We start from the raw sequence: 23,778 nt of genomic DNA on the forward strand, positions 1-23,778 counted from the left end.
CCTTTTCTATGCTTATATTTTAATATACTTTTATTAAACTCTACCTAGCCTAAAAATTACGAGAGAATTTTCATTTTGTTTGATTTTTTTCTTAACTGAAGTGTTTCAAATCGGTTAAGTGCTGTCGAGCTGGTTCCAGGATCCAAACCAAATCATAGAAATCTTCCCTGGAGGTTATATAATAATAAATTAATTAACTGAATTAATGAGTAATAAAATTAAAAAAAATATTAAAAATTATGTGTCACATCAACTTGAAGCTGTCAGGAGGTCAGCGAGGTGCATGGAGAAACAGTAAGCTGTAAAAAATGTTTCAGTGGGATTCATGCTTCTAACCATATCACCAGTTATGCTTTGGTAGAGTTCTCTTCACTGACACCTCTGACCTTTTACATTTGACTCTCCAACAGACTTCATTTGTTATTGTTGTTAAGTGTCTGGAGTGGGTTCTGACTCATAGTGACCCTGTATAGGGTTTCTAAGTCTTTACATCTTTGTTGAAGCAGAAAGCATATCTTACTCCCACAGAGTGACTAATATGCTAGAACCGATGACCTTGTGTTTAGCAGTCTAGCATTTATCCTACAGTGCCATTTTGCTATCCATACTGCTGCTGCTGCTGCTGCTTTGTGCAGTGGAGTTGATTCTGACTCATAGTGACACATAAGATTTACGAGGCTGTAAATTTTTCTGGGAGAAGAGAGTCTTATTTCTCTCTTGCAAAGCTACCTGGTTCTAGGGTTCCAAAAAATAATTAAGTCCCAATACCATAAATTCAGGAGTCCTGGTGTGGTACTGTGGGTTAATGAACTGGACTGACAGCAAAGTTGGTCTGAACCACAGGGTCAGAGGCTCAAGGTCACTGGTCACTCCTAGGAAACTCTATACATACAGAGTCACTGTGACTTGGAATGGACTTGACAGCAATTAACAACAACAACAACTATGAATTGTATATACTTAATTAGTTTCTTTCCTTTACATCCCAAATGAATCTAACTATATAATATTCCCCACCACTTGTCTGTCTGTCTTATGGTGGTTGCTTTCATGTCGCTATGGTGCTGAAGATATGTCAGCTTTTCAAATATGAGCAGGAACACCCATGTTGAACAAACAGGTGTCAACGGAGCTTACAGACTAAGAAGTTTTAAGAAGAAGGAAAGAAATGGTGATCTACTTCTTAAAACAATTAGTGAAAACCTTATGAATAGGAGTAGAACATTGTCTGAGGTAGTGACAGAATATGAGACCCTCATGTACAGAGTCTCTGTGAGTTGAAATCAACTTGACGACACTTAACAATAACAGGCTGGAAGACACTCAAAATACAACTGAGAAAGAGCTGCCTCCTCAAAACTGAGTCCACCTTCATGACATGGAAGGAGCAGAGCTTTCAGGACCATCACTTATTGATGGTATGACTCAAAATGGGAAGAAACGACTGCAAATATTCATTAATAATTAGATCATGGGATGTACAAAGCATTAATCTAGGAAAATTCAAAGTCACAAAATATTCAATGGATAGCATAAAGATCAACATCCAAGCAATAGTGAGTCAAAACGGACTGGCCTTGGTCATTATGAATCAGCCAACTATACGGTTAACTATGCTAGGACTGACATATTGAAGAGGAATGGCATCGTCATAGTCATCATAAAGAATCTTCCAAGATCTATCCTGAAATACAATGCTGTCAGTGATAGGCTATCCTTTAGCCTACATGGAAGACCAATTAATACAACTATCATTCAGATTTATGCACCAACCACTAATGTCAAAGATGAAGAAACTACAGATTTTACCAACTTCTGCAGTCTGAAACTGAATAAACATGTAATCTAAATGCATTTATAATTACGGGTAATTTGAATACAAAAAAGAATACAAAATACAAAAGAAAAAAAAAGAAAAAGCTGAATAATATGAGCTTGCAAGAGAAATGATGACAGAGACTTCTTGACAGAATTTTGCAAAATTAACAATATATTCATTGAAAAAAGAGTTTTCAATAACATAAATGGCAACTATACACATAGATCTTGCCAGATAAAAGACACAAGAAACAAACAGATGACATCTGAAGAAAGATAGAATGGAGAAGCTCAGTATCATCAGTCAGAACAAAACAAAGAGTCAACTACAGAACAGGTCATCAACTGCTCATATGCAAGTTCAAGTTGAAGCTCAAGACAATTAAAGAAAGTATATGATACCCTAATATGGCCCTGAATGTATCCCAGATGATTTGAGACAATCTCAAGAACAGATTCCACACAATGGACACTAATGACTGAAGCCCAGAGGAGTTGTGAGATAACATCAAGGACATCATACATGAAGAAAGCAAAACATCATTAAAAAAGACAAGAAAGGGAGAAAGGACCAACATGGATGTTAGCAGAGTCTCTGAAACTTGATCTTAAATGTAGAGTAGCTATATTGAATGGAAGGAAGGATGAAGAAAAAACGTTGAGATTTCAAAGGGTGGCTCAAGAAGACAAAGTAAAGTATTAAAAGGAAGTTTGCAAAGAACTTCAATTAGAAAGCCAAAAGGGAAGAACAAAGTCAGCATTTCTCAAACTGAAAGAAGTGAAGAAAAATTCAAGCCTCTATTTGTAATATTGAATGATTTTATGGGCAAAATATTGAACGACACAGGAAATATCAAGAGAAGCTGTCAGGAATACACAGAAGTCACTGTACCAAATAGAACTGGTCAACAATCAACTATTTCAATGGATAATATATAATCAAGAACCAGTGATACTGAAGCAGTTAAGTCCAAGCTGCACTGAAAGTATTGACAAAAAATTAGGTTGCTGGAATTGATAGAATAACAATTGAAATGTTTACACAAATTGATGCAACACTGGAAGCACTCACTCATCTACGACAAAAAAATTTGGATGACAGCTAACTTGGCAACTAACTGGAAAAGATCCAAATTTGTATTTGTTCAAAAAAAAAAAAAAAAGTGATGCAGCAGAATGTAGAAATTATCTAACAATATTATTAATATCACATGCATGTAAAGACTGGCTGAAGATAATTCAAAATTGGTTTTAGTACATTAACAGGAAACTGCCAGAAATTCAAACTGAATTAATCAGAGGGCATGAAACATGGTATATCATTGCTGGAATCAGATGGTGGTGGTGGCGGTGCTCCATGGAATTGGTTCTAACTCATAGTGACCCTGCACTTAGTTTCCGAGGTTGTAGATCTTTCTAAGAGCAGAAAGCCTCATCTTTCTCCTGCAGAATGATTGGTAGTTTCACACTGCTGACCTTGAGGTTAGCAGCCTGACCCGTAACCACTACACTACCAGAACTCCCTGCTGGCATCATATAGATCTTGCTGAAAAGCAGAGACTATCAGAAAGATGTTTACCTGTGTTTTATTGATTATGCAAAGACACTTAATTGTATGGATCCTAACAAATTATTGGAAGCATTGTCAAGAAAGGGAATTCCAGAACACTTAAGTTTGCTCATGCAGAAATTGTACAGAGGCAGTAGTTCCAACAGAAAAAAAAGGGCTACTGCATGGTTTAAAGTCAGAAAAGGTCTGTGTCAGGATTGTATCCTTTGACCACACGTATTCAATCTGTAATGAGCAATGGTAGTGTAATTGGTTATGAACTGGGCTTCTAAACACATGGTTAGCAGTTGAAATCTACCAGGCGTGGGAGACAGATGAGCCTTTCTGCGGCCTTGGAAGCCCTATATGGGTCGCTATGAGTCAGAACTGACTTGGTGTTACACCACCAACACCACCACATTCAATCTGTAAGCAAGAAAACTGGGCTATATAAACAAGAATGTGGCATCAGGATTGGAGGAAAACTCTTTAACAACTTATTATATGCAGATGGCACAACCTTGCTGCTGAAAGTGAAGAATACTTGACTTAGAGCCTTCAATATAAAGACAACAGAAATCCTTACATCCTGATTTAAAAAATAATAATATTGAAGTTGTCAGGGATTTAATTTCACTTGAATTCACAATCAACACCCATGAAAGCAGCTCTGTCACAAACATCCCCTTTACAGTGTTCAAATTAAAATCAAAGATGTCACTGTGTAGACGGAAGTGTGTGTGACTCAAGTCATGGTGTTTTCAGTAGTCTCACATGCATAGGAAAAATGGACAAAGAAGAATTGGTGCTTTTAAATTACAGTGTTGGAGAAGTATATTGAATACACCACAGATCGTCAGAAGAACAAACAAATCTGTCTTGGAAGAAGTACTGCCGTAATGCTACTGAGAAGTGAGGATACTGAAGATGTACTTTGGACATGTTCTCAGAAGTTTGGGGAAATAGTGTGTCAGCAATGAAGAGGAATACCCTCAAGGATGGACTTAGGCTCAAACATAGCAATGACTTGGAGGATGGCATGGGACCTGCTGTGTTTCATTCTGTTGTACACAGGGTTACTATGAGTCAGAAATGACTTGAGAGCACCTTGCAACACATCAACAACATACGTTATTCCAGGGAGAACTGAGAGGAGTCACTAAACTTATTTTCAGTACGGCTTCATTCTCCTGTAGAAACCTGGTGGAGAAGGGCTGCTCAATCCATAGAATTAATCTTATATTTAATAATATTACTTAAAGCATACCTTGTTTATATAGCTTTTTATTTTCTCACTATGCTAATTTTCATAATACTGCTGTGTATGACTTTTTGATTGAAGAAAAAAGAACATGTCCAAATGTATATTATTCACAACATACATATTTTTCTTCATTATTGATGAAAACTGAATTAGAAATGTAGGTCCACTGATGCAGTGGATATGATGTTGTTAAGTGATACTGAGTCAATTCTGACTCAAAAATAACCTGTATAGGGTTTCCAAGGAGCAGATGGTGGGCTTGAACTGCTGACCTTGTGGTTCACAGTCCAATGCTGATTGATCCACAGCACTACACCAGACGTGGATATGTTGGTGGTGGTGTTAAGTGCCATCAAGTCAGTTCCGACCCACAGTGACACTGCATAGGGTTTCCAAGGAGCAGCTGGTAAGCTTGAAACACCGACCTTGCAATTCAAATGGCTTTGCAGTCTGGCACATTAACCCACAGCACCACACCAGGACTCCTTATTTATTAATAACACTTGATGTAAAATTTCAAGATAAATTATTGGAAAATTTATTTAATGTTCCTACTTCTCAATTATGCTTATAAACTACGACAGATAGTAGAGGACTGTCATTGAGGACATGCTCATGTTGACTGGGGGAATATTTCTTTAAGTATTTTTTTGTGTGTGGGTAGCCTTTATTGACAAGTTTGAAAAAAAGGTGGCTGGCCCTTACTAACTTATTCTCTCCCTAATTATTTCCTTGCATGGTTAATTATTCAAATGTCCCGTTCAGGCTATATTGGGACTTTGTGCTTTTATTCTCTTATTTATGTATTTTCTGTTTGACAGTTGAGTAATTGTGACTTTGATATGTTTTCCAAAGGAATAACTCTCATTGATAACATTAATTAATGGGACATCCATGTCTTATAAGATAGGCAAAATGTTCATTCTATAATTATAGAATATGAAAATATCAAGTTATTGGACTATTTATTTTAAAAAAATTAGCTAAGCACTATAGGAAGGTGAACCTGATTAAAACAGTACAACAAAACACACAAAACCCAAATAACTACATATTTAATTTTAGAAGACCTTTGCTGCTATCATATTTAAATTATTTAAATAATTTAGCTATTTAAACTTAAAATATTTTTATATATCAAAGAGCATCCGGTGTCCAATAAAAAGTAATAAACTATTAGTTAAGTAATTTTGTGATAATAAACCAAAATTGAAAAAGATTTTAAGGAGTTTCTATTTTCATAGTTTAAAACATAACTTGAGAAGATAATATCTGCACATAACAGCATAAATTTCTAATATGTATAATACAGCTATGTTTTAATTTATTCATGAAATTACTTCATAAAGTATGACACAATGTATATAGGTATGCAATATTTAAGGTCCATTGTTCTTTCTGTGAAATAGGACGCTATGAAGTTTGGACGTTGCGCAAACTCCATATTATATACAGGCAGTCTTCATACAATCTTTAGTTAAATTCTGTAAAGCCTATTACATTAAACATTTATGAGAGCCTGCTAGACAAAACCCAAGAGCTATATCCACTGGATGGTGGAAGCTGATCTTGCCAGGTGTGAGGCTTGGTCAGGTAGGGCTTGCACAGGCAGTTAGACAGAAACTTTTGAACAACTGGGCACAGGGGTGGGGCACATACAGGGGCCATAGAGAGGTGGCCTTAACAACCAGTTCTACAGACGTTGGGAGCAAGTCTGGAAGTGGTGGTCTTGGTTTTTGCTGCCCTGTTGATGTGACAGCTTCCTGGTCTTATGTAGCCACCACCTGCCCAGAAGTGAAAGACAGCAGGTCTGCTAGGAGGGAGAAGAAAGCCAAGAGAAAGGGATGGAGACGAAGGCACTGTTTGGGATGTACTCTGTTAATTCACTTGTAAATAACAGACAAAGGGGAAAATCTATTTTCCCTTTAAGAATAAAGAACATATTTTAAAAACCCAAACACCTTATGGAACCATGAAAGTATAATTGGTAGGACATTGCCCCAACTGACCTTAAGCAACACAAACCTGTATATATCTTTGTCTGTGAAAATGGGTTAGAGAGTTACTTAACAAATACAAATAAGAAATTTACATAGTTTTGCGAAATTATTATATATTATCACTTGTTACGTAATGCCTTTTAAATAATTATGAGGATAGTCCTACTGTCCATGAATCTTTTAATCTAAAAAAGACATAACATCCTTCCTAAATTATTGCTGTTCATTCATGCAAAGAAATAACAATTGGCTCTTAAAACACTTTGAATGACAAACAGTAAACTTTCAGGAACTCAGAGAAAGCAGTTAGATCAAACAATTACCTTATTTTTACCAATGCATCAAAAAATAAATTGTCACCTACCTGTTGTATGAAAGAGAAGCAGATCTCCATGCATTCTATCTTTTATTTTATTAAATAGTCTTAATGTTTGCTTAATATTGTTGTTGTTATGTGCTGTGGAGTCAGTTCTGATCCATAGCAACCCTGTACAGGGTTTCCGAGGCTGTAAATCTTTACGGGAGCAGAAAGCCTCATCTTTCTCCTGCAGAGCAGCTGGTAGTTTCTAACTGCTGATCTTAAGGTTCACAGCCCGATTCGTAACCACTATGCTACCAGAGCTCCTGTTTTAAAAATGTGTGTATGCTATCATATCATGTGATGTAGAGATCTACACTATTATTAGTAGTATCTAGTTCATATTTAAAGAGTGAAAACAAGGCCATATGTTACCTTTGTCAATATGCAACCTTTTGGACTCATGTCCCATGTCATGAGCAGCCAGGTCTCCTTCTTTGGGGCCAGGGAGTACATTAGGTGACAAACCCATCAGCATCTGGTTCATGGACAACCCATTCTGATGGACAGCTGTGAAGTACGAAAAACAAAAAAAAAAGAACAAATAGAACAAGACCATAAATGTTCAAAGAAATCAATTAAACTTTTTTGAACGCCAAAGAAAACAAACAAACAAAAAATGGTGTTATAACTTTATAGCTATCTCAAAAACATACTGTGAGAATAGATAACCATAGAACTCTTTGGAGAGATGCAGAAGTCACTGTACTAAATAGAACTGGGGCTATTGTAAATGTAACTATTTATCTTATGTTTATTTCCAGAAAAATACAACATTGATTTGATTTGCTTATTTTGTTTGATTCTTTTTAATGCCTAGAATAGTTCTGAAAGGCTATGCCCCTGTAATCCTATCAGTGAAGTAGTCAAACTTAAATCTAGTAAGCTAAATTCTCTTCCTGGGATATAACCTTCTTAAATTCTGCAAGAATATAATCTTGGCATTAGAGTGCTCTTTAATACTGTGCCATTACAAACTTAATAAATAATATTCTAGTCTCCATAGAGGGAAAATAGAGTTTTCAAAATTGTTGGATATGCCACAAATTAAGGCAATACAATAAATTTGTATAATCTAATTCTATTCTAGTGAGTAAAATGCAAAGTTTGCATTTATCTCACATATAAAAGTATGATTTAAAAAATAGGGTTCAAATTCCACCTAGAAAATAAATTGTCCAAATGATATCTGTTAAATGTTTAAAAGAATTTAGAAATAATAATGGTTTTGTGAACTATTAACAATAATTTGTCAGCACTGAAATGATAAAATGTTGATCAACATACTCTTATCACTTTCACAGAACAATAAATACACATTCAATACATTGTTCATGAATATTTGGCTTGTGCAAAAATTTAAGGAAAATCATTTTATAAATCTTAACTTTCTTGGATAAAGTGAGATTTTAAATATATCACAATATTATTGCTATGAATTACTATTTGCTAACAATAGTAATAATTGTTTCAGGGAAAGAATGAACGAAAGATTCTAAAATTAGTGAGTGAAAGTTTGATGAAGAACAGAACACATACCTAGCCTTTAGATACCTCTTAGCAAAGACACTAAGTACAAAGATATATTTTTCAAAATTTTAAAGTAACTTTATAGTAGAGAAACCTGGCAGATACCAGTGATAGTAGTTAACATCACTGTTACTGTGTGCCGTCAAGTCAGTTCCATCTCATAACAACCCTGTCTAGGGTTTCTGAGAGTGGGATCAACAGGATCCTGTTGTTGCTACCACCACGTTGGCTCAATTCATAGCGACCCTATCTAGGATATCTGAGGAACAGCTGGTTGGTTTGGACTATCCAACCTGTGGTTAGCAGTCCAGTGCTTATCCACAGTAACACACTAGGATATAATGCACTGAAGACATACCGTCTTAACCATGGGATCCCTGCCCAAAATACACAACCTAAGTTTAACCAAAAGAAAACATCACAAAACGCAACCTGATAACATTTTACAAAACAAATGGGCTGTTCTTTTCACAAAAGTTGAGATCTTAAAACACAGCTATGTCTGAGGAACTGTTTCAGATTGAAGGAGACTAAGGTGACGTGACCAATGAGGGCAACATTGTTGCTCCTGGACAGGCTTCTGGACCAGGAAAGAAAAATCTCTTGCTGCAAAAATCATTTGTATGAAAATTGGTCAAAATCATGTCAGGTTTGTATTTAGATAAAAGTACTCTAATAATGGTTGGCAGGGTAGGATAAGCACAAGACTGCAAGCACAAGATCAGTGGTTCAGACACATCTACTGCTCCTTGGAAACTTGACACAGGATTGCTATGAGTTAGAACCTATTCACTGGCACTTAACAACAACAACTCTAATAATGTTAATCTTCTGACTTCCATAACAGAGCTGTCTGCCATCATGTAAGAGAAAGTATTTTTAGAAAATGCACAATGAAGTATTTGAGTTAAAGAAGCATTACATTTATTACGGGAACTAAGTATGTGTATGTGTGTGAGAGAGGGTAATGGAATCCCTAGGTAACACAAACAGTTAATGTGCTTGGCTGCTAATAAAAGGTTGGAGGTTTAAGTCTAGCCAGATAGGCCCTGGAAGGAAGACCTAGAGATCTACTTCTAAAAATCCACCAAACCCGATGGAGCAGTTCCTCTCTGACACACATAGGGTCCCCTTGATAAGTAAGAGTAGACTTGAAGGCAGTTAGTAAGGTGTTATTATACCATTAAAGAGCTCTCTCTCTCTCAGAAAGACTAATTGAGGGGTGGAAATGGGTGATGAGTATGTAAGAATTTGTGTATTACTTTTGAAACGTTTCTGTTGGTCTAAAATAAATTGAAAACAACAAGTTTAAAAATCAGCAGGGGAAAGATGAGACTTTCTACTCTCATAAAGATTTGCAGCCTCGGAAACCCTGTGCAGGGTCACTATAAGTCGGAAACGACTCCACGGTACTTAACAACAACATATATATGTATCTATGTATGAATAAAGAGTCCTGGTGACTCAATGGTTAAGTGCTCATCTACTAACTGAAAGATCAGCAGTTTGATCTCACCAGCAAATCCGCAAAAGAAAGATGTGGCAGGCAATCTCTGTAAAGATTACAGTCTTGGAAACCTATGGGTAGTCCTACTCTCTTCTAGATGGTTGCCATGAGTCAGATTCTACTCAATGATAATGGGTATGTGTGCATTACACTTGAGAAATTAGAGTAGTCTAAGCACGCAAAATTTTCTTCTTAGCTTCTATAATTTATTAAAACGAACATACCATTAATAAAATTCCATGGATGTATAAGAAAATGGTTTCCAATCTACAGGCATATTTAAATTTTTATTTGTGGTATTTTTCAAATATTATATCTTTTCTCTAGAAGGGTAGTGCCTTTTCTAATGACAAGACCTTAATAAAAAGAATTGGAAATGGAGTCTAAATGCATGTTATATTTCTGATTCTAGTGTCAGCATCGCATAAAAGCATACAGAAAAGATTTTTCTTTCCCAGCCTCAGGGGTTATTATTTCTTTGGAAAGGCTCAACGATTTTAATGTATGGTACTTAACAACAAACAACAACAATTTTAATGAATAAATAGTTACTATTATCTCTTTTTGAATTGTTGATGCTTTTGTTAGTTGCCATCAAATTGGTTCCAACTCATAGTGCCCCTGTATAGGGTTTCCAAGGAGCAGTTCGTTGGTAGGTTTCATCTGACAACACCACACCCAGCATTTTGAAAATTAAGGAAATATATTTTAGGTAGATATTCGTATTTAATATTTATATTTAAATTTTATATTTAGTATGATGTTGAACTACTGAGTTGCCAATAGTTGACCATTTTAAATGGTTTTAACAATATCAATTTCACATTGGTCACCCTTCAGGTCTGGAATTGAACTTACGCCTTGGCTCAATTTTCAGCCAAGCAATAGATAGGTATACAGTGGGGACAACAACACTAGTGGGGTATGCTCACCATAGACTAGTCAGCCATTGGAGATCAAAAGGGCAGCACTTAACTAATTCAGAAGGGGTGGGGACAGGAGGAGGAAAAAGAGGGAGGAAATGGAATAAATGAAGCTACATTGTAATCAAGATTAAACTAAGTGTACGGTTTGATGAATGTAAAACTGATGCTCTTCTCTGTAAACCTTCACTCAATTCACAATAAAAACTTTAAAATATATTTCAATTTCAAACAATTCAACAGAATATTTAAGTTTCTTAGCCCAATAACTTTAGATAAAGGTGTTCTGCTTTACCCAAACATTTTTATGTAACGTATAAAGACACATTTTATGGAATATTTTTTATTTTTTACTAACATATCTTCACAACTAATTAACTTTAAGAATTTTCCTTTAAAATGATGTTTATACTATGATTTCATAAAAGGATACCTAAACCTGGAAAGAGTACCCGAAATATTAGTTTCATCAACAAAGATAATCACTTAAAACATAATAATCATATTAGAAATACAATCAGAGAGTCTTGTCACTGATTCAAAATAACCACGTGGCTGAGTGGAATTTTAACTTTACTGTTAATTTTTTGGAGTCCTAGTGTGGCACTGTAGGGTAAGAACTGCACTGCCAGGTCAGTTTGAACCACAAAGTTAGCTAGCTATTAATTTTTTGGATTTGAGTACCAAGATTAACTACTCTGGAAATGTGATCATGAAATATAATAATGCTCTACTTAAGACATTTTAATAGAAATAAAAAAGTGCATTCCATCCCAACTACCTGGAACCAAAACTCTTTGGGGCAGGGAGGAGCATTTTGCTGGGAAGAGTGCCAGGAGGCAGAACCCCTGTTGAGTTTGGTAAGCCACAGCATCTGTGGCTGGGTTTCTATGGCTGCAATGCCTGAGCTGAAGCCCTGAGCCAGGACTCAGCTTATAACTCTCTAGCAGAGCTCTTTTAGATCCCATAGCCGCTGCTGGCACATGCACTGCCCAGCTGCCCCACAGGTACTTGCCTGCAGAGAGATGCTGGGTCTGATCCCTGCTCTGATGCATCCAATTGCAGGTACAAGTTTGCAAATTCTGAGACACTGGGAGCCAATGGAGAGCCAGGGCAGCTTACAGGGAATTACTTTGATATATGTGTATTGACTATATACAAGTGTTGTTGTAAAGTGCCATCCAGTCATTTCCAGCTCACAGAGACTCTATATAGGGATTATGAGTATAGGCTGGTAGGTTTGAACTGCCATCAACATTGTGGTTAGCAATCCAGTGCTTATCCTATCCATATAAATGCTTATATGTGGCACTATAGGATTAGCACTGGACTGCTATTCACAAGGCTGGCAGTTCAAACCAATCAGCCAATCCTCGAAAACCCTAAACAGTGTCACTATGAGTTGGCACCTACAGACTTTTAACAGCACATACTATATATAATATAGTGTTCACAAAACTTCCAAATCACTTTAGGTCTTATTTCACAGAACAAACTATGGAAGTTAAGGTATACATAACTGTAAAGAACAATTAAAATTATTGATTGATATTTATTTTTATCCCAAACTTAAAATTTAGCCAATGTTTTTAATTCTTCATTTCAGTGATCATCCAAATGACTAAGAAATTTAAGTAAATCCATGGTTTTGATTTTCTTTTCTTTTATTCTTCATTGTGGATACCTTAATCAGTGAATTTTAAAAATCAGCGAATTTCAGAAATTTCAGAGGGGAGGTTGTAGAAATGAGGCTGAATAATCTAGTAACAGGACACTCAAGACACTAGGTATTTGAGAGTGGGCGATGTTCACTTCAGAGACTAAACTAAAAGGTTACTTACTTTTCGTAATAGTTTCATAGTTCAAGTCTTTATGTGTGGTATCAAAAAGAGGGAGTTTATTTCAGGCCCTGTTAATGTAGTATCATACCTCAGGATATTGCAAACTGGGAACATAATTTTGAAAGATGACTATTGCTATAGAGCTTCAAGAACATGATCCATCTGAGATCTATTTGGAATGAGGGCATTTTGATTAGAAAAGCCAGCTGCACCTAATAAAGTTTAAAATGGTGACAAGTCAAAGTATGAGACCTACGGATTCTGTCAGAAGAGCTCTCAGTCCGTGCAGGGGAACTGGAAACGCTGCTGCTCCGATGTGATGACGGGTGACTGCCAGGTCTTCGGCCCTCCTCCAGGGAGGGGGCGGGAGAGGGGCTGTCGGGAACTCGCTCCTACACCACCGCCAGGGCAGAGCGGGGAGAAAAGAGGTAAACACATTGGACCTTTACTCAGTGAACGCTGATTTTTCTTAATAGTATAGAAACGTAAAGAAAAACAACCTTATTTCATCAACAATTAGCCATACTAAAAGACATTTTTTATCTTGAAAAAAGCAAAACAAAGAAGAAATAGCTTACTTAAGAAACTATAGTTCTGTAGTAAACATCATTGTAGTAATAACAAATGTTAGTCCACTATTTGGAAAAAAAGTGGGGCTAAAACAAACAAAAATCACCTAATTAGACCCATTTGATAACAACAACAAAAAATGTAACAGAACAAAGCACATTTAAATTCTAGATAATCATCAATGTAAAGAAATTTTTAAATGTATTCTCTTGCTTCAGCAAATGTCTAAGGATCATTTAGCATACAAATTATCAATGTGACAGACCATAATAATAACACCAGAGGAGTTGTTAACAGCTATTTCATCATAGTATAGCTCTGGACACACTCGGACAGTTACATTTTAAACTATCATGGAAATCCATTATTATTTAACATTTGAATAATTTTCTTTAATTCTAGTAATTTTCAGACTTCTTACCTACCACAATTTGCAATTCAGCCACACAAATGTATTAGGGGGGAAAATCATGAAATATGTATTACTTGTGTCCCAGGGAAATTTGTTATCCTACTTTACATTACATTCAGTTCCCACTCTATACCTCCTCCTCTGACTAAACTCTGCACTTTCTCCATTAGACGAATATGCAATAACACCGGTGAAATGCCTCCACTGAGATCTTATAAATGGACTTACAGTTTAGAAAATAAGGTGTCCACAAATGGACATTTTCTACTTTGTGTAAAATGGCATCTATATACTTTCAGATATTCACAGACATAGTTCTTGAAAAACTATCATCTCAATAGTGAATAAATATTTAAAACTAGAGAAGTAAACAGTATTTCTTGTTAGGATATAAAGGGCAAATATTAAAACAGTATACTTTAAAATATTAACAAAGAACTCTAAAACAATTAGTCAATTCATATCTTTAAATTTTTTTTTTCAATTTAATCTCAGTTGCAACTCACACAATGTTGGCATACATAAGTAAAGAATCAGAACCAGCTCTCAGAACTGAATTTCAGTAAAGGCTTAAGTAATCAAAACATCAGTGACTAATATTTCTGTGTTTGGGGGTGGAGTGATTGGGCTCAAGGTTTATAGCCAATGAGAATGGGAGTAATCCACGCTGTTGGTTGGGGAGAACCCACTGTTCCAATTAGGGTCCATGAAAAAATAAATAAATAAAAATAAATCAAACAAATTTAAGTTGGTCACCACTGCCAGAGATTCTGGCTTACTCGGCTTACTCAGCCAGAAGTGGGGCTCAGACATCGGTAAGTTGAAAGGCTCCCCAGAGGTGATTCTAATGTGATTCCAAGATTGAACACCTAGACCCTAGTTTATTGTGCACACATTTAATTTTGCAACCCTGTGCATTGTCAGTAAACAAACTCAATAAATATGTTGAAGCTCTATTTTTAAATTTTAAAAACATGCTAAAGCTTCATTCTTAGGACAAATAAGCATACAATTAAATTGTTGTTAAGTGCTCTTGAGTTGGTTCCAACTTATAGTGACCCTATCTAAGGTTTCTGAGTCCTGAAGTGGAGCTATAGGATCAGCATTGGACTGGAAACCACAGGTCAGCAGTTCAAACCCACCAGATGCTCCTCAGAAACTCTATACAGGGTCACTATAAGTCAGAACTGACTTGATAACTCTTAACAACAATTACAACAAATCTTTGCAGGAGCAGAAACCCTCATTTTTTTCCCCACAAGAAAGCAATAACATCATCCCCCCCCAAAAAAAAGCAAGGGCCTATTCCAAAATTTATAGCATTAAAGGAATTTCCAATAGATTCTAGAGAACAGAAATTACTCCTACAAGAAATTTCATGATTAAAAAAACACACAATATTATAAAGGTGTTTTAAAAAGTCAACAATATTATACTATCATAAGTTGCAGAATATGCTAGAATCGTTCTATAAACACAACTGAACTTTAGGAGCTTTTGAAATTGTCCAAAATATGTGAACTGGTTTTTGTAAAGGACAAGAAAAATCTCCCCCAAAAGAAATGTATTGTCAATTTCCGGAACAAACAATGGAAAGTTTTTTATGGATGATATCAAAAAGAGGTAGTTTAAGTCATTTGAACTACAAGGTCGGTGGTTCAAGCTCACCAGCTGCTCCTCGGAAATCCTATGCAGGGTCGCTATGGGTCCAAATCAATTCAACGGCACTTAATAACAACATGTCTTTTACATCACTGGTTGCTGTGTGCCATGGAGTCAGTTCCAATCCATAGTGACCCTGTGTAGGGTTCTAAGACTGTAAATCTTTATGAATGTAGAAAACCTCCCTTTTCTCTCCAACAGTGATTGGTGAATTCAAATGTTTTATAGATTTTCTTGCTTGCACCTTTTACATGACTGGTTATTATATTGTTGTTGTTGTTATGTATCATTGAGTCAGTTATGACTCATAGTAACCCTAGAAGGGTTTCCAGGAAGCAGCTGGTAGGTTTGAGGTGATGACCTTGCCCTTAGCAGTCCAGTGCTTACTCTACAGCACCATACCCTGATAGTTACATCTTTACATAAATAAAAATGCTCTAAATGAATCATTCTATTTTCTTCAAAATGTCACTTAGATACATTTTTATCTGTCGATACATTTTCACTGATACATTTACATATTCCTCTAAATAGTAATGTTAATGGTCTTATTTGTAATAGCACATGCTTGGCTAAACATACAGTCTTGAAATAGAGCAACTCTTTTAAAATAGCTTTTAAAAATCTTTGTTGTTGTTAGGTGCTATTGAGTTGGTTCCAACCCTAGTGACCCCATGCACATCAGAATGAAACAATTCCCGGGCTGTGCCATCCTTACAATTGCTGCTATGCTTGGTATCATTGCTGCTGCCACTGTACCAGTCCATCTTATTGGTGGTCTCTCTCTTTTGTGCTGACTCTCCACTTTACCAAGTATGATGTCCTTCTTCAAAGACTGGTCCCTCTTGATAATATGTCAGAAGTATGAGAGATGAAGTCTGGCCATGTCGGTTTCTAGGGCTCATTCTGATTGTACTTTATCCACAACAGATTTGTTTTTCTGGTATTTCATGGTGCCCTTAACATTCTTCTCCAATACCATATCTCAAATGCATCAATTCTTCTATGGTCTTCTTTATTCACTGTTCAACCTCAACATGCATATGAGGCTATTGAAATTATCATGGCTTGGGTCAGGTACACCTTAGTCCTCAAACTGATAACTTTGGTGCTGAACACTATAAAGAGATCTTGTGTAATAGACTTTTCTATTGAAATACATCATTCAATTTCTTGACTGCTGATTCTGTGAATCTTCATAGTATAGTCACGTAAAATGAAGTCTTCAATAACTTCAATCTTTTCTCCATTTATCTTGATGATATTTATTGATCCAGTAGTGAGGATTTTTGTTGTCTTTATATTGCAGTACAACTCATACTGAAGGCTATGGTCTTTGATCTTCATCAGTAAGTATTTTACTCCATGTCATCAGCCAAAACAACACCAGAGACAGACTGTGGAACAGACCATTAATTGCTTATATGCAAGTTCAGGTTGAAGCTGAATAAAATTAAAACTAGTCCGCTAGAGCCAAAATATGACTTTGAACATATCCCACCTGAATTTAAAATTCATCTCAAGAGCAGATTTGATGCATCCGACATTAATGACTGAAAGCCAGAAGAGTTGTGGGATAACATCAAGAGTATCATACAGGAAGAAAGCAAAAGATTATTAAGACAAGGAAGAAGGAGAAGACCAAAATGGACATACTCTGAAACTTGATCTCCAGTTTAAAGATGGTAAAGCAAATGGGACAAATGAGGAGGTAAAAGAGCTGAATAGAAAATGTCAAAGGTCAGCTCGAGAAGACAAAGTCAAATATTATAATGAAATGTGCTAAGATCTGGAGTTAGAAAACCAAAAGGAAAGAACATTCTCATCATTTCTCAAACTGAAAGAAATGAGGAAAACATTCAAGCCTCAACTCTCAATACTAATATTTTAAATCTACTTGCATATTTTTTGTCAAAACATATTTCTTAGTTGTGCTATTGGAAAGCAGAAGAGTCTAATTGTGTTCTGAGATTTAAATCCATAAAATAATTAAGATTTAGCGCATGCAATTCTAGCAACAATGCCTATGCCATTAAAAGCAATTCCTTGTTTGTGTAAATAGTTTCTATATGAGTGTAAAGCTGTTTTATTTGTCAGGTTATTTGTCAAAGATTTTCTGATGATTCCTTTCACTCATGCATTCACTCATTAATTTATACTTAGAAAATACTCTGAAGATCACATAATAAAGCAAATGGTGGTGGTGGTGGTTGTGTGCCACCAACTCGGCCCAACTCATAGCAATCCTGCATAGGATTTCCCAGGCTGTACATCTTTATTGGATCCAAAATCCTAACCTTTCTCCCTTGGAACAACTGCTGGATTTGAACTGCTGACTTTGCGGTTAGCAGCCCAGCTCATAACCCACTACACTACCAGGGCACTTATAAAACAAATAAGCTGGACTAAATAAATATAAATATAAAATGTCTTTTTAAGTATAATTTTAGGAGTCTGTAAATACAAGTAAAATTTTAATCTTTAATTGTAGCATTGTACCTATGAGCAAAAGATATAAGGACAATGTTTAATACTTTCATTTAAAGAAAATATTTTAAAGTATGCAAATTTTTTATGATCTAAAAGCTTAAATATGCAATTGAATCTTTTTATAAATTGAGACACAACATGTTCAGTCATTCCACTAAATGTATAATTTCAATCTTTGGAACATGATGTATGGTTCTTTGAAGAATTTCATTAAAGTAAAATCCATTGAGCAAGTAAGATTTGAATACATTGTTGCACAATAAATTAATTTATTTCAACAGCTTAATTCTTTTATCATATTTATATGCTTGCCTTTCCAGAGTATGCTATAAGATGGAGAATAATGGAGACAGTAAAGGATTGCTTAGGAGAGAATCTCATAATTATTAGTGAAACAAAATAGATAATGAGTTTTATTCAGACATAATAAGAAAGAAGCAGTTCAATGTCTATAGGGAAACTATGTAAACTGGATTTATCATTTCATTTGTACAATACCCTTTAACCTCCAGGATGGGCCTGAAGTAGGACAGAAAGGAAGAACATTTAATTTAATACTTCAACACACTGCTTTATAGTCCTGCATCATAACTCACCAATCAATAAAACACAATCTTTTGCAATGTTCCATCTTTATAAAACTAGACACAATAATAAATGGAAATTTAAAAGGAATTCTCTCTCACAAGGAAAAAAAAGGTCATACTAATAAACTTGGTAACATAATAATAATAAAGAAGCTGCATTTATTGCCTCTGAATAAAATGAAAATTATAGATATTTAGGATCATTCAGAATCAAAAGGGGATTTTCAAAAATAGTGTACTGTGAAACTCTAAAATATGATGTATAAAATGTTCTATGCTACATTCAAGTGATTAATTAAATGTGTTTTTTTAAATGCATGTCATTTGCTTCCTTCTCTCCATTACAAAAACATGTATTATATTTTATCAATATAAAATGTTTTCTTAGAATAAGCATAAATAATTGTAACCTATTTCTTTAGAGGATTATTTCATTTAGCTTTGACTTATTTTGCTATCTGTTACATTTTTCCATTTTTGGATACATTTTTTCAGTTAGGGACTCCATAGTTTTATATGACAATTAAGAGAAAAAGATATTTCTAACATTAATTACATTATCTTGATATAACTTTTTACTTAAAAAACTGAGGGATTTGACCCATATTTTGTTTATATAGCCAGAACTTTGAGTCTTAAGATACCTCAAACTTACTTTTATTTCTTCAACAACTATTTATTGACCACATAACGAGTGGGCATTACAAATTTCATGGAAAAACAGAACAAAAAGATAATGGAATTGCTCCATGCACTGTTGAAGGCCCTCCATATACACCTGGCAGTGTTCTAGGTTCTGGTTATAGATATGTAAGTGAAACCTACAATATATATGTGAGTGAAACTTACAAATAACCCTTATCCCATAGAGTGAATATCATAAACTGAGAAATGTTGCTAGTGAAAACCAAAATATGATACCCAAATTGTTATGCTTTGGAAAAATGCCCAGAGAAGGTAATAGCAGGATTGATGTTCTGGAATTAGGAAAATGCTAAGCAACAACAACAACAAACTATGTCTAAAACACAAAGTAATAGATGTTAATACTTTGCTTCAGACTGAACACTAGACAGCTGCCATCAAAACTCCATCACTGAAAGTTCTGAACTCAGACACCAATGAATATTTACATGTTGTTGTTTTTGTTATGTGCCGTGGAGTCGGTTCCGACTCATAGCAACCCTGTACAGGGTTTCTGAGGCTGTAAATCTTTACGGGAGCAGAACGCCTCTTCTTTCTCCCACGTAACAGCTGGTAGTTTCGAGCTCCTGACCCTGAGGTTTGCAGCCAGATTCGTAACCACTACACTACCAGAGCTCCTTTGAATATTTACATAGATTTATGTATTTGTCTTGATGATAGAAATGAAGATACATTCAAGTTTGCTAATAATTGTGAGACTAGTAGGACTCATGAATATAAGCATTACCAACTTTATTTCCTATCACTTTAAGTTTATTCAGTGGTGTTAAAGAAGTTTTTCCATTTCTGGATGAAAATTTAAGTAGCCTTGTAACTTTTCAGACTACTCTTTGGTGGTATAAAATCCTAGTGTTATTTTAAATAGTAAAATACATTCCTGATTTAGATGTTAGGTTTAAATCTTATCTAATAATGCATATTAAGGAGCTCTGGTAGCATAGTGGTTACAAGTCAGGCTGCTAACCTCAAGGTCATCAGTTGGAAACTACCAGCCATTCTGTGGGAGAAAGATGAGGCTTTCTGCTCCTGTAAAGATTTATAGCCTCGGAAACCCTGTACAGGGTCGCTATGAGTCGGAAACAACTCTACAGCACATCACCACCACCAATAATGCATGTTGTTGGTAATCCATCGAGTCAGTTCCAGCTCATGGTGACTCTGTATTGGGTCTCCAAGGAGTGGCTGGTTTGAACTGCCAGCCAGTGATGAACATACAGTGCCACACCAGGACTCCATAATAATAACACATACTACTATCTTAATTGGAAACCCTATACAGGGTCACTATGGGTTGGAATCGACTCGACGGCACTTAACAACAGTAACAACTATCTTAATTAGGCATCCTGGTGTGGTGCTGTGGATTAACGCACTAGACTGCAAGGTCAGTTTGAACTGCCAGGTTGTCAGTGCAAGCTCACCAGCTGTTCCTTGAGAACCCTACACAGGGTCACTATGAGTAAGACCAACTCGACAGCACTTCACTTAATGTTAATTAAAAGATAAAACTTCATTTCTCAAAGATTGGTGGAGATAGAAGGAGTGAGTGGGAAGCAGAGCAAGAGGACCAGGTAAGTTCTGGAATGGTCAGCAGTGCTATTAATTGCCAGCACTCTTTCTATGCATGGCAAATGTTTGACACTAACATCTATGTGGTAAAACATTTACCTCTAGGGACCTCTTACTGACAGTCTCCTAATGTGACTATCTCAGTCACTATATTCTTCTGTCTCTTGAATTGTCCTGTCTGGAGGATTGCTTACATTTATTCAATTTCATTTTGGGGTGCAGTACAAAGATTCTTTTTGAAGGCTCAGCATGAAACTGGTGTCTGTGAGGTGGAGGTCAGACACACCTCCCACCTTTAACCTTCTTAACCAAATCTGACACCAGCGGTGCCTCCCACTGCACTCTCTGTTTCTCATCTGATTTTTATGATTCATGCAGGAGCCACCTAGAACTCAGACACCATACTCACAGTTTTAGGGTTTATTAGGGAAGTTAACAGGTTACAATTCTGGATCAGAAGTATTCAGAAAACAGTTATTTGGTCAGGACAACCTCTCTTCTGCATTGCCCACAGGCAGGCTTCTCTCTGGCCCTTGGGTCTTGGCCTGGCCTCTGCTCTGCTTTAACCATATTACAAAACTCCCATAGGGCTGCTAAAGAATGCCCAAATGGCACTTCACTCTACTCTAAGCCTCAGTGAAAAGGTGCTCAACTCTAGCACTAGAGTCAGAAAACCTAGTTCCCCAATTAAGTGCCTGGTGGCACCCCACTCTACAAGTGAGTCTCCTACTCAAAGGCCCTCAGCTTTCCTTGCTCTGTGGACTGGAAGACCCACAATTCTTTCTGGTGCTCCGGCTCTTGGTTCTACTGCTGCTGCTCGTCCATCACTCCTCTGCTACATTTTCAGTGCCAGATTTCAGTCTCTGGGTCAAGGGGCTTCAAAATGCAGGGGTCCTGGGGTTTAAAGAATGTATTCCACTCCTGGCTTTTTTTTTCTTTTTCTTTTCTTTCTATAGTAAGGAGATTCCCCCTCTGCTTCTTAGATGACTCATTTTATGCACATTAAAGTTCCAAGTTTTTACAACCACTATTAACCCTATCAAAGGAGCTTTGATAGCATAATGGTTACAAGCCAGGCTGCTAATCTCATAGTCAGCAGTTCGAAATACCAGAGGTTCCAGAGGAGAAAGATGAGGCATTCTGCTCCCATAAAGATTTATAGCCTCAGAAACCCTATACAAGGTTGCTATGAGTCAGAACCAACTCCATGGCACATAACCATCACTACCACTAACCCTGTTAACAATCACTCACCACGGAACTATAAAATCCTATCAGCATCTTCTCCCACCTCCTCTTACCCATACCCATCAGAAAAATAGGTTGTTTGGTGGGAGTTACAGAAATTATGGGTAGAGTAGCTATAAGCAACAATTCACTACACTGCAGGTAGAAATTCTCATAGATGATGTTACATACTTCCCTCAGTAGATGTAATGTTTGGTTTGGATTATCTTCATGATGCCATTGATGACAAGGGCTTAAATACATTGGAACTTGCAACTTGGTGATAATCTAAATATATCATCCTTTACTCATGTATTAGCTGGAAGGCTTCTATAAAGAGAAAGAATGTCTCATGAACTATTTGATCATCTTGAAGTACAGTTTGGTGGGAAAGTTATAAAAAATGCTTGATTATATCCATTTGTTTATCATTTATGTTCTGCTGTTTGTCCTTTACAAAAATCAATTTCCTAGAATTTTCCAACAGGGAGCAATGAGTAAATTGCATAGATTTAAACATATTTAATGCACTGCAAATACATTGTAATGACTAATTCTCACTGGTTTCTTTTACTTATTGGCAATCTGTTTTAATATTTTCATATTTTGCTAAATCCAAGTAAAAGTTACAAGAATTTTTTTGTGTGTGGGAAAAGATTTCATGTCTAAAAGTGGTGCATATAGATCTTGATTTATTCATTTTTTTGTCCAAAGAGTAAAATATTCTGTAACTAAAAACAAACATGATATTTATGATATTGTTACATTGGTGCAATGTTTACATCTGTTTGGAGAATTAGGCCACTCTGATTCTAATTTTTATAATCTTTTCACATTTTAAACTTCATGCAATCAAAGTTCTGTTTACTGATAAAAGTAAGAACCAGCTTTGAAAAACAGTATAGAATATAATACTCATAAATAGTATCTTCAGGTGGTTTGTTCGGTGTTTAATTTCTTTAAATAAGGAGAATGTCATTAAATCTCTCTTTTATTTTTCCCCTTCTCATTTACCTCCCCCTTTCCTTCTCTCTCTCTCACACACACATACATATAAGCAAAACAGAAACCAGCTCAACACAGATTAACAAATCATGTTCCCTGTTCTCAGACCACCTTATAATGTGGTATAGAAGAAAAGATGCTTCTTCAAAAATATAGAAACATTTAAAAGTTGACAAATTTCTCAAAAGGTAGAGAAGAATGAAATATACAAAAAATATTTTAAAACGTTTCTTTCTGTACGATAGCACCACAAACCACAAAAGTCCTGGATTAAAAGAAAGCAAAGAATAGCACTTTGCTTAGGTAGTTTTAAAAATGACTAAACAATCATAGATACTTTGAAAAATCACTAAACAAGAATTAAAGAAGAGGAAAGAGTAAAAGAGAAAAAATTCTTACTATATAATTATAATGTTTTAAAAGCTCAGCACAAATTCCTTGCAAAATTCTCTAATCTATTTTTAAGAAAATGGCTGTGAATATTTGAAGAGGAAAAATAATAATGACAAGGTGAAGGTAACATGGTTTATCAAGACTCCTAAAGATTTTTTAAATGCTAGTTGAATGACTATAAACATCTGATGAGGTAGGCATTTTTAATGCAATCATTGTACACATGAGGAAAAAATGACTCAGATATTACATATCTTGTCCAAGATCACATGACATACATATGGTAATGCTGAAATATGAACTAAAAAATCATCCTCCAAAATCCATATATCAAAATACTAAAATATGTTGACTGTTTTCAATATTGT

The 23,778-nt window shown here is 35.7% G+C and overlaps 1 protein-coding gene across 1 annotated transcript in view; it reads right to left on the reverse strand.

Moving 5' to 3' along the window:
* Positions 1-23,778, reverse strand: part of DACH1 (dachshund family transcription factor 1) — a 601,285-nt gene that overhangs the window by 160,691 nt on the left and 416,816 nt on the right. The window contains exons 6-7 of the mRNA XM_006864308.1: positions 13,047-13,182; positions 7,365-7,499 (exon numbers count right to left, since the gene is read on the reverse strand). Coding sequence (XP_006864370.1) covers positions 7,365-7,499; positions 13,047-13,182 — 271 coding nt within the window. The remainder of the gene's footprint in view (positions 1-7,364; positions 7,500-13,046; positions 13,183-23,778) is intronic.

Source organism: Chrysochloris asiatica, unplaced genomic scaffold (genome assembly GCF_000296735.1).
Source record: "Chrysochloris asiatica unplaced genomic scaffold, ChrAsi1.0 scaffold00063, whole genome shotgun sequence".
Taxonomy (NCBI): domain Eukaryota; kingdom Metazoa; phylum Chordata; class Mammalia; order Afrosoricida; family Chrysochloridae; genus Chrysochloris; species Chrysochloris asiatica.